At 39.0% G+C, this 12,252-nt stretch overlaps 1 protein-coding gene across 5 annotated transcripts in view; it reads right to left on the minus strand.

Annotated features, from left to right (window-relative positions):
* The window catches only part of GRM7 (glutamate metabotropic receptor 7), an 888,658-nt gene that overhangs the window by 60,217 nt on the left and 816,189 nt on the right, over positions 1-12,252 (minus strand). For all 5 annotated transcript variants that reach the window (XM_054482695.2, XM_054482693.2, XM_054482694.2 and 2 more), the window contains exon 9: positions 1,110-1,356. In XM_054482695.2, coding sequence (XP_054338670.1) covers positions 1,110-1,356 — 247 coding nt within the window. The remainder of the gene's footprint in view (positions 1-1,109; positions 1,357-12,252) is intronic.

The raw sequence follows: 12,252 nt of genomic DNA on the forward strand, positions 1-12,252 counted from the left end.
GTTTTTATTAAAGATATCTCTCTTATTTGCAGAGCAAAAAGGATTTCCTCAAAAGTATTTAAAATTGAGACTTCCTTCTATTTGGCATTAAGCCTTTGACACCAAGATCAGCTTCTAACTGAAATATAATATGTCGTGAATGACTTAATGGATAACCTGAAATCCCTTCTGCCTTAAACAACAGGAAGTATCACAAATATTTGAATCTGCCTCATTCTAAATGCAACTAGCCAAAATATTCCTGGAAAACAAATCTTAAAACTAGTATTGTAAATCTGAAATTTACTCTTACCACCATATTGTTAATAAGTTAGCAATTGGGAATTCTAAGCATTTAACCTTTGAGCTGGTCTTGTGTTACTTACAAAGTGATAGCTATATGCCCATTTTACCTGGGGACATTTGCATGCATGACTAAAGGCTCCTAGAGTTTTGCAGATATGCCATATAATAGCATCTTAAATCCAATGTTTTTTTCCCCTTAATTTCTTCCCTAAGATTTGTCTTGCATAGAATAAAACTCTTCTCCAGTGGTACAGTAGATATTTTTTTCCCCACAGTATAATGCCATTATCATGGTAGTGTCTGGCCCTGTGTAACTGGATTAAAGTTTGACAACTTTTTCCAATATTTTATGTTTCTAGGAGACCTAATTAGTAAAAAATAACTTTTTCAACATTCAGATGCTAGAGGAAAAAAGTTATGCTTCCAAAATTCTAATTTATTCCTACCGATACAGTTCATTAGGTGTGGAAGTTTCCCTGACAAAAAGTTGTTGCCTTAGCGGGAAGGGTGCAAGAAACGAACAACCTGATAGGTGCATTTGTCAGTTGGAGGATTCAGTACCAGCGGACGAGAAGCAAGGGAAGGGGGAGGCTTCACACTTCTGAAGCAGAGCCTCCAAAAGCTTCTTTCCGACAAGGAACAAAAAGAAAATGGTGGCAGGAATGAGTCAAACTCAAAAGAGCAGAAGTTAGCATTCACCAAGGCAACCCAGCCCATAAGACAAGAACAATCACAGTATTTCTCCAGACAGGCAAGCACATCCCACATCTTCTAGAGCTTCCTTATGCAGGATGGGAAGATGAAAGAAATGGAGAGTTACTTACTGTTTGGGTCTACGTTTTCACAGAGCTCTGTCTTTGCCTCACCGTTGGGTCTGTCACTGGGTTTGTGTGACAGCCTCGATGACATGGTGGCTGCTGTGACTACCGCCTTGAAGCTTCGCTTCCTTTTCTGGACATTGAGTTCAGGGTGGAAAATGATGATGTACACTTTCGGCATGTATAGCATCCCCAGCGCCACTGATGCACTTAGGTTCATGGAGATTGTAAGCGTGGTAGTTTGTATGTAGAGCTAGGAGACACAACACACAAGGCACTATTACAAATAAAATGACTGCAGAGGGGGGTCTGAACACTTAAAGCGATGTCAAGAACGACTATGGCTAGGAGATAAAGCAAACTTCAGGGCATTTTGATAAATAAAGGAAAGCACAATAACTCTGCACAGTTATTGGAGAGTATATGCATATATTAATTGATTGAATGCTATTGGGTCAATCCATGCACATGCTTACCCTAGAGAAGTCTCCTATGTTAAAGTTCAGAGTAAACCTTTAATCATATTTGAAGGACTTCTAATCAGAGTGGCAGCTAAATATAAAGACATGAAGACCATAGAAATCTGTAATCTTGATTAAGGTGTAGTTAGGTTTTATCTTTTATGCATGTAAAAGAGGGTTCACACTCCATGATTTCTTCCTACATCGAGATTCTGGGGCCTTTTGAGAAGTCTTTATCTTAATATATGTCTCTTTTCATATTGTTTTCTGGAAAGGCACACCTTTTCCCTATCTGCTGAATAGTGAGTTGAGTTTCTCTGAAAACTAAGACCTTCTTGCTTAATTCTGTCTTACAAAACACAAATGACAAGTGAACAAGATCTAACGATGTTGGCTTGTCCACTCTTTATATTGTCAAATTACTGATGAGATGCAACGCCTTATTCTGGAGTTGGGTTATTTGCAGTTTGGATGGTGCCCCTATTTCTGTCCTTGTCTCCTTTTGTTTCCTCAAGAAATCAGTAGATCAACTAATTGCTTGCTGTCCAATGTAAATATGAAAAATTGATGGTAGAAGAACATAGGGAGGTGTGTGATCCTTAAGAGTAAAGCTACAGGCAACTTGCCTTGGTCTAGTTGTCTACAATACCCCCTACCATGATCCAGACACCCCCACCCCACCCCCAATGTGTTCAGTCATATTTGTGTTTTGCATGACTTTTAAAGGCTATTTAAATGGAACAACCAGCAACCATTGCCTTTTCTGTCCATGGAAAGCCTAGTTCCTGGACAATGTATTCGACTATGGTATTCCACAACTATGCCTTCTCACTGATCTGATGATAAAGCCCCCATTCTTAAGGGAGTTCACAAGGCCCCTCATGGTTTGTGCTTGCCTACTTTTTTAGACTAATTGTCCACTATTTTCCACCTCCCTGACCTCCCAATCCCCTGTCTTGCCTTCCCAGGGTTCCATCCATTTGGGCTGTCCTTTAGATCATGAATGAACTGTACTCATTCAATCACAGAACTTTTCTTCATGCCCCTTTTCTTTATTTTTGTTTTCCTACGTATGGAACGTTCCTCCTTTTCTTCTTAGCACACCCATCCCAGGCTGCCCTCACTCACAGCCTCAAGTCTAGGCCAGCTTCTTTACTGATACACTCTCAAAGGACTTCTTTAGATCATTTGTCTCTGTTGTAATTATGCACTCAGTACCTTGATCATTTTTCTGCCCATTTTCCTGCTAGGCCTTAAGTTCCATGAAGGCAGGATCTGTCTCTCTGGGACATTATTATGTCTGCAAAGAAGGCACTTGATAAACATACAATGGATAGGCTCATGTGTTTGTCTAACGGACACCTTTTTCCTACCTATAACTCACTGGTTAAACAACCTATTGCTATACAAAAATTTCCATCAGACATACTGGCTGCCTGGACATTTCTGATCTTAATTCTTCAAACGGAGGCCCTAGTGAAATCAAAGACAACTTTGCCATCTTGTCTGGAAGGAATACAGTTTTCTAGCCAACATTAATTTGAATATGTGTGTCTCCAAATGGTTAAAAGGAGCTACCAGCTGCTGACTATAATACATAATGAATGTAACATAGAAAGACAAAACAATGTTGAATTAATGACTCTTTAAATGTGAATTAGTTCATATTTTTTAAAGTTCATATTTCCCTACTAGCATACCTTTAGACTTTTAATGTCATTCCACCCTGTCAGCCTACACTGTTCAAGAAAGGCTTAACATGGTCACAGGGCTTTATAGACAAAGACAATTTTTGTCACCACTGTCACCGTACTAATGAGAGATTTGCAAACCATGGCTTAGTTCGAAAAGGAAAAGGATGTCAACAAACCTGTGGGATCTTAGGTTTTGTTTCTGTTTCTCTGCTCATGAGTGAATTTTGCAGTTGATGAAATTATTCAGACCTTATTATTTATAATTATAAATTATACATGCATATATGCTTATGTATATTTGTATGCGTGTATACATGTTTTCTTTTTTCAACTTTTAAATTCAGGGGTACATGTGCAGGTTTATTACATGGGTATATTGCATGATGCTGAGGTTTGGGATATGAATAATTCCACACCCAGGTACTGAAGATAGTACCTAATATTTAGTTTTTCAACCCTTACCCACTCTTCTATCAGCCTCCAGTGTCTATTGTCACCTTTATCTCCATGACTACCCAATGTTTAGCTCCTCCTTATAAGTAAGAACATGAGGTATTTGATTTACTGTTTCTGTGTTAATTCACCTAGAAAAATGGCCTACAGTTCAACATGGTTTGTTCTTTTTTATGGATGCATAATATTTCATGGTATATATGTACCACATTTTCTTTATACAGTCCACTGTTGATGCACCTAGGTTGATTCCACGTCTTTGTTATTGTGAAAAGTGTTGTGAGTACATGCGTCTTTTGGTAGAACAATTTGTTGTCTTTTGCTATGTACCCAGTAACATACATACTTTTTCTTAACAAAGACTACTTAGCAATTTAGGACTTTACAACTATGATGTTTATTTTATGAAGTGTTTAGTTTCATCATTTTTAAACTAGAGACCATCAAGACTTTGATTTTCATGTAAAAAATTTTGCAGTCTCTGGTGACACTTCAAAAGTATGTGAAAACTGAAATAAACTTCACTAATCATATTTTTTCTACAGCCCCTCCACCCCTGAATCCTCTTTACACAGCATAGTGGATAAGAATGCAGATTCTAGAGCTAGTCTATCTGAGTTCAGTTCCCATTTACTAGTTTTGTGACCTTGGACAAATTACTTCTCCTCAGCTTCTGCATCTGAAAAATGGGCATAATAATAGTACCTACCTCATAATGTTGTCTTGCTTGATGATTAAATAAGTGTGTGTAAAGTGTTTAGTGTAGGGCCTAGCACATAGTATTAATAAGTAATATGTAAGTTGTTTTTTTTTTTTTTAAGACACAGTCTCCCTCTATTGCCCAGGTTGGAGTGCAGTGGCGAGATCTCAGCTCACTGCAACCTCTGCCTCACGGGTTCAAGCAAGTCTCCTGCCTCAGTCTCCTGAGTAGCTGGGACTACAGGCATGTGCCACCGCGCCCGGCTAATTTTTTGTATTTTTAGTAGAGATGGGGTTTCACCATATTAGCCAGGATGGTCTTGATCTCCTGACCTCGTGATCCTCCTGCCTCGGCCTCCCAAAGTGCTGGGATTACAGGCATGAGCCACCATGCCCAGCCGTATTTTTAAATAAGTATAGTCATGTGTCACTTAATGACAGAAATGTGTTCTAAGAAATGCATTATTAAGTAATTTGTTATTGTGCAACCATCATAGTGTACTAACACAAATCTTGGTGGCATAGTCTACTAAAGTCCTAGGCTAAACGGTTTAACCTATTGCTCCTAGGCTACAAACCTTTACAGCATGTTACAATACTGAATACTGTCGGCAATTGTAACACAGTGGTATTTGTGTATCTAAATATAGTTAAACATAGGCCACGTGCAGTGGCCCATGCCTGTAATCCTAGCACTTTGGGAGGCCGAGGTGGGCAAATCACCTGAGGTCAGGCATTCAAGACCAGCCTGGCCAACATGGCAAAACCCCACCAGGTGTGGTGGCGGGTGCCTGTAATCTCAGTACTCAGGAGGCTGAGCCAAGAGAATCACTTGAATCTGGGAGGCAGAGGTTGCAGAGAGCGGAGATCACATCACTGCACTCCAGCCTGGGGGACAGAGTGAGACTCCATCTCAAAATTAATTAATTAATTAATTAATTAAACCAAAGAATAAGCATGATAAAAATATATTATAATCTGTTTATCAAAATGTCATTATGTGACACATGACTATATGTAGGTATGAAGGCTAAGAAGGCTTCAGTCTACAGAGATCTCAGAGGTATTGGTCCACAGGGACCTACTCCCACTAAGCCTAGCAGGGAAGCTAGGCTATTGACTCTTTGGCTTTTGGTGAGGTAGGAGGCTCACATTGAAGTTATGAGTTTTCAACCCACCATCTTCTTTAGTACATTCTTTAGTAAATTATAGCATATCTATATTTAGTCCCATGGTTATTATTTTACTTGATGCTTATTGTATAATGCACTACCCTGTTTAAGGTTAGGTATTTCACATCACTTTCCTCTATTTGTAACCCAGGAGGCAGAGTTTGCAGTGAGCCAAGATCGCGCCACTGCACTCCTGCCTGGGTGACAGAGTGAGACTCCATCTCAAAAAAAAAAAAAAAAAAAAGTCTGATGTGCAGAACCCATAGCTATAACTATTCTCTCTGTCCTTCAGTTTTCTGAACTGTAAAATGAAAATCATAATAGTTTGTACCTCATATGGTCATTGTGAAGAAGTAACCAATTAATATATGAAAATGGTTTAGCAGAGTGCCTGGAAAATAAGTACCCATGAAATGTTATCTGTTAATATTTATTTTCTGCCAGGTTAGGTTTCTGGGGTTTAGATCTAAGGATAAGGCTTTCACTGTAACCACTTTATATATTTTAAACTTTTTATGTATAGGTTGTTGATTAAGTAATAGTGTTTATAAAACCCACTCCTATTCATGTCTAGTCGGATAGAAATGTACCAGCAAATATTCTATTAAGGTGCACAAGTATGTGGTGAATTCAATGCCAGGCAAAGGTCAGTTGAACATGCTCCATGCCATTTTCTCATCTTGGCCTAAATAGTTCATTGTTGGATAAAATATGAATGCATATCACAAGATGCCTTTATTGCCTTTAAGATCATATAACATTTAGTGCTAACTGAGTTCCTTGTCTAATTTTTAATTGCTAGGATGTTAAGAATTTGAAAACTTGTTAGATAGTGTTCACAACCAACTCTGGAATTTGCCAACTCTCCTGTGTAGGTTTCAGAATCAGTTTAATTGAAGAATATTCTGATAGATTTCAAGGAAAGCTGTTAATAGTTGTAATAATGATGGGTCTTCAACTTTGAAAACCAGAGTATTCTCAGTACTGTTCAAAAAAACAAAAGGAAGTCAAGAAAAATAATTCGCAGGGCACAGAGATAGATATAAGACTAGAACTATCAGGAAAAACCCAATTTCACATTTTTGAGAAATCATCTTATTACTATTGATGTCTTTAATAATTCCATAAAAATGATGTAACAATATATGAATACTAATGAATCACTACTTTTATCTATATAAAAATTTAATTTACTCAGAAAAGTGTTATGTGGCTCTTTCGTGGTGTCAAACCATTGGTTTAGGGGATGATTAATGCTTGACCATGTTTGGTAAATCATGTTAGCTGTAGTTTTCAGATAGGCTGTATATGAAAAACCTTACTCTTCCACTACTTGTACAGTTATTCATTTATGGGTTTACCTATTTTTTTATTTTTTATTTTTGGTATTTTTATCTTTTTAAATCTGATCAAACTTAAAGCACACTAAGTTCGCCATTGTTATTGAGATACAAGTGCCTGGACTGGCCCATGTGCTGTGCACACAAGGGTGACACGCCAGGCATGCTTCCTGCCATCAGAGAGCTACATTCTAGTTGCAGGAGGAAGGCAAGAAAGACATCTATTGTACAACATGGTGACTATAATTAATAACAATGCATTCTATGTTTGCAAATTGCTAAGAGAGCCATTTTTAAGTTTCCTTACCACACACACAAAAATATGTGAGATAAATGAGTATGTTAATTAGCTTGACTTAGCCATCCCATAATGTATACATATTATACAATTTGTATTTGTCAATTAAAAAATAAATATTCAGCCGGGCACTGTAGCTCACTCCTGTCATCCCAGCACTTTGGAAGGCCAAGGCGGGCAGATCACCTGGGGTCAGGAGTTCAAGACCAGCCTGGCCAACGTGGCAAAACCCCATCTCTATTAAAAATACAAAAGTTAGCCAGGCGGGGTGGTGGGCGCCTGTAATCCCAGCTACTCGGGAGGCTGAGGCAGGAGAATTGCTTGAACCCGGAAGGCAGAGGTTGCAGTGAGCCAAGATGGCGCCACTATATTCCAGCCTGGGTGACAAGAGTGAAACCCCATCTCAAAAAAAAAGAAAAAAATTCAATTACTAAAGAATTCATGATGCATTATTTGCCCACGAAATCATTTCTTCATAGTGTATATTGTCTCTTGCTTTTCCTTCCTCTGCTCACTGCTCTGCCCCGATACTATTGTTATATTTGATGCTCAATCCACAGGCATCCTCTGCATAAACCATTCCCCATCTCCCCAGTCAGGATAATTCCTTTATTTGCCCCTTTCTGAAGTTATGGTTCATATAGTACTTAACTTGGTCTGCTTAGGAGAGGTCAGTGTGTGTGCTGTGAAGTTGCTTTGAAACTGCAAATTCATCCTGAAGAAATTGATCTATTAGGAAGCAATTTGAGTATACCACAAAGTTCATGTTTGTAAACATGTGATTTCCTCTGCAAGAAACACTAGGTGAACACGGTAAGCTGCTGCTTGCAGAAGTCAGCTATGTGGGAATACACAAAATGCACACTCACGCCCATGCTTCAAGCATCTGCCTGTAAGCCTGCCCCTTCCACAGTTTTACAATCAACCTCCTGCAGCAATCCTGCTGGCATCCACTTCCATGAAAAAATTTTAGGTCACTTTTTATCAGGTAAAGTGATACATTTATTGTAGTATTCATGGGTTTCTTAGCTATTAAATGTATGTAAAATCATGCCACTATTTTTATTAGGTTCCGGTCTTTTTTTTTTTTTAAGTGTCACTGATGATGTTTCTTAGTGTTGTGTCTGTAACTCGGTTTCCTGTAAGTCCTGTGTTTTTTCATGGGAAACTTTTGAATGGCATGGTGATCTTTTAAGAACACCTATGTCATGTTACAGAAGAAATGACTGGAAAATAAACATGGTGTCTGCTGCAGAGTATGCACTTATTAAATTCTGGTGAATCAGAAAGTTCTACACTTGAAGCAAGTATTAGGTATGATCAATATTCTTGGCATTTAGTACTGTTTCAAGAAAAGCTATTATTTGTTGTCTGTTAGTAGCATTTTTTCTATTTGTGTGCTTCTGTTTCCTCATTACTAGAGTGAGGATGACAGTAATACCTATCTCATAACATTGTTGTTGGGATCAAATAATGGTCTCTGTAAATACAAAGAACAGTTACTAGCATGTAACAACCCACACATCAAGGATGTTAGAGTTATTGATTTATTATTGGTTATAACATGAAATAATTTATTTTCTATGCTGTTATTTTTCATTCAATCTTAATACATTTTAAAATGATTTTCTTCTTATGAAATCCACTGAAAAACAACAGCCTGTTTTAGGGGGAAAATCTCATTTAGTTTGCTTCCATTTTGTTTGAAAGTACATTCAAGGCCGGGTGCGGTGGCTCATGCCTGTAATCCCAGCACTTTGGGAAGCTGAGGCAGGCGGATCATGAGGTCAGGAGATTGAGACCACGGTGAAACCCCGTCTCTACTAAAAAATACAAAAAAATTAGCCAGGCGCCGTAGCGGGCACCTGTGGTCCCAGCTACTTGGGAGGCTGAGGCAGGAGAATGGCATGAACCCGGGAGGCGGAGCTTGCAGTGAGCTGAGATTGCACCACTGCACTCTAGCCTGGGTGACAGAGCGAGACTCCATCTCAAAAAAAAAAAAAAAAAAAAAAAAAAGTGTATTCAAACTCCTATTTCATCTGTCATTGACTATTTTATGAGAAATAAACCAGTTTTGTATGTTCCCAGGTGACAGTTGAGAATTGGGACAACAAGGCTTTAATGGAGTCTATGGATGGGATCGGAGAAGTTTCACAATTCTTATGAAATCCCAGTGACTATGTAATAAAAATGAAAAATGTAGCCAATGTTGTCACAGTATTATTATCTGACAGATGTTTGAAGCATTCACATTAGTACATTAAAATGAAAGTTCCTGGCAGTTAAGACCAGTGTTTTCTGTCTTTACTACCTGTAACCATTGCGTCCTAATTGGAGTGCTCACATATTTGTGAAATAAATGTCACATAGCTGAGAATGAGACAGAATGTTTGCAATTGGGATTCTTTCAGCCATCCTGAAGGTCAATACTCTGAGGGTTTTTGCTAAAGTATGAAATAATACATGATGATGGAAGAACCCAGTATATAATGGAAAAAAAAAATACTGTTCTTCCCCCCCCCCCCCGGGGCAGGGGCGGGAGTTTGCATCCTTTAGAAAGATGATTCAAGGGAGGAAAAATATTTTTGTTGTTAAAACTGATTTCAGACTTTGGCCTTGGATTATTAGTGGGTGACTTTGGGCAAGTTACTTTACCTCAGGCAAATGATAAAATCAAGATTCAATGCCAAGAAGTTTGTTACTAGAATGTCTGATATAAACTCCTACCTCGTTTACCATTACCACAAAGACTTCCTCACAGTTCTGAATATTAAAATAAATCATGTGTAAAGAGTAGGTAACACAGTCCCTGTCATATAGTGGTGCCAGAAATTGCAAGTGTCATTATTAGATGGCCTCATACTCTGCAGATAATTTTTATGCTATTCTACTTAGATCTCCTAACTTTGAATAGATGCCAGATAGATAGATAGAGATACACTCACACACCAAATAGCGTGGGACAGGCATCTGGTCATAGAATTATAAATAATGGAGGCAACTAGATGAGTATTGGACAAGACCTAGTTTCACTGTGTTTTGTTTTTCTCATTTAACATCTCCAGGCAGACATGATATTAAGGCAACACACAATTGCATTCTTTATTTGGATAGACGTAAGGCGGGCGCTCCAGGTGAATGCAAATCAGTTTCTGGAGCATGAGATAAGTGATTATGTTCATGCTTGGAATCACCTGCATCTCAGTGCTGTGCTCTCCTGACTGGAAGCCTGATACAGTGTCTATTCCCAAATAGTGTAATCAGAGAAATGCTGTTATTCCAATTGACCACATCCTTGGAAAAGTTTAGAGTTCATCTCCACCCCAGGCCATCCTAATAAGCTGCAGGCCATCTTGATGGCCAAGTCTTCCAGGAAAGTCACTACTGTTTTTGCTGGGCATGTGCAAGCACAGCCTACACACTCAGTGGTACACAGAATTTCTCTTCCTTAGCAGCTCTCTGACTCCTCAATTTTGATTTCAAGATGTTTTCCCTCTCCAATTGCAAGGTAGGAATTTTACTCTCTTATGTAGCCAATACTGGGTACTATTTGCCCTGTTGTGTTATCTAAAAGGTTATTGACCATTCCTGCTGGTTTGAGAGCACTAAAAATGTTAGATCTCTGCCTTGCAGTGATTTAATGTACAAAGGCACAGCATTTTCACTATAGTTGTCCTGGAGAGACGACTCCTGCCAGAATCCATGGGCTCCCTTTAATCCTCTGCCATATTCATCAAAACGGAACCTAACAGCCTTTTTGTGGGAAGCTATGTCAGATTCTGTCTTATAATGTGAAAATGCTGTCTTGTACCTCAATGGGGAATATATTGGGTAATATACCATGAAGTTCTGTATTACTTTACAAGTCAACCGGTAAGTTTAAAGGAAATTAAATCTGAGCTTAATCAGTTTCTAAAGATGTGAAATATTCCATTTGTATTAGTACAATGCTGTCAAATCTTGCCAAATTTTAAAGTAATCTTTATAGTTCTAATAAACATAAAAAGAGAAGAATCAAATGGAAAACACTGATGTCAAATAAATAGTTAAAAAGCAAATGTCCTAAGCATTTCTTGGGCCTATTCAACTTGTAAAGGGTTCATTAAAACTAGATCCAACAGTGTCATTAACAAGAAGACAATGTCAGATTCTCACAGAAACAAAGTATGTTCTTATCTCAGTTTTCAAAGCCATCGACAATGGCTTTCTGATGAACTTTGACAGGTTTTGATGATCGGATTCATCCCAACCTTCTCTTTTCTCTTGTCAGTTCTGGCTCTTATGTTTGCTGATCTTCCTCTGTTGCTTTTGGACTGCATCTTTCCTGTCTTGCCACCAAGCTATGATAGCTCCCTTCCTGCCCTTCAGCTTCCTCTTTTCACCTTGCACTAGTCCACACTTTTCTCTGTATATGTCTTTGTTTTCCTGCCTTTCCATGAGCACCATTGTGGCAACATGGTTGTGGGTAGAGGCAGGCTCCCCCATTCTCCACCCTGAGCACCTAGCACATTGAAGCACCCCTAGGTAATGTGCCATGTGGTGTCTCTGGATGATGGGCAAATCACTTCAACAGCTGGAACCTAGGCTAGTTGAACTGCCCATTGGGGTGACTGTGCACTTGAAACCCCTCATTACGCCCCTCTGCTATTTAATGGTTTAAGCCCAAGAAGAGCAAATAATTGAAATGACACTGTTGCACTGTTGACAAAAGTGTAAACAAGTAGTGACTCAGTCCATGCCTCTAAATGGAACAGTGAGAGCTTTGAGATTGGGCAGGAAAATGATGCCCATCCTGCCAAGGCAGATGCAGTGAGAAGAGAGTAAGCCTGGCCAGGCGTAGGGGCTGAGCAGTTTATGACTTTGATCTTGCCTTCCCAAGACCCATTTCCCTTTCCTCTTGTTACCAAGGTGTTGGATCAGGGATCTAAAAAGTCCTATTTCCTGACCACTCACTCTTTAGGGCCTGCAGTCAGGCTTCTATCCCCCGACCTCCTCTGAATTTGTCTTCCACATGTTCTTTGACTCCTTGCCA

The sequence above is a fragment of the Pongo pygmaeus genome, chromosome 2 (genome assembly GCF_028885625.2).
Source record: "Pongo pygmaeus isolate AG05252 chromosome 2, NHGRI_mPonPyg2-v2.0_pri, whole genome shotgun sequence".
Lineage (NCBI taxonomy): Eukaryota > Metazoa > Chordata > Mammalia > Primates > Hominidae > Pongo > Pongo pygmaeus.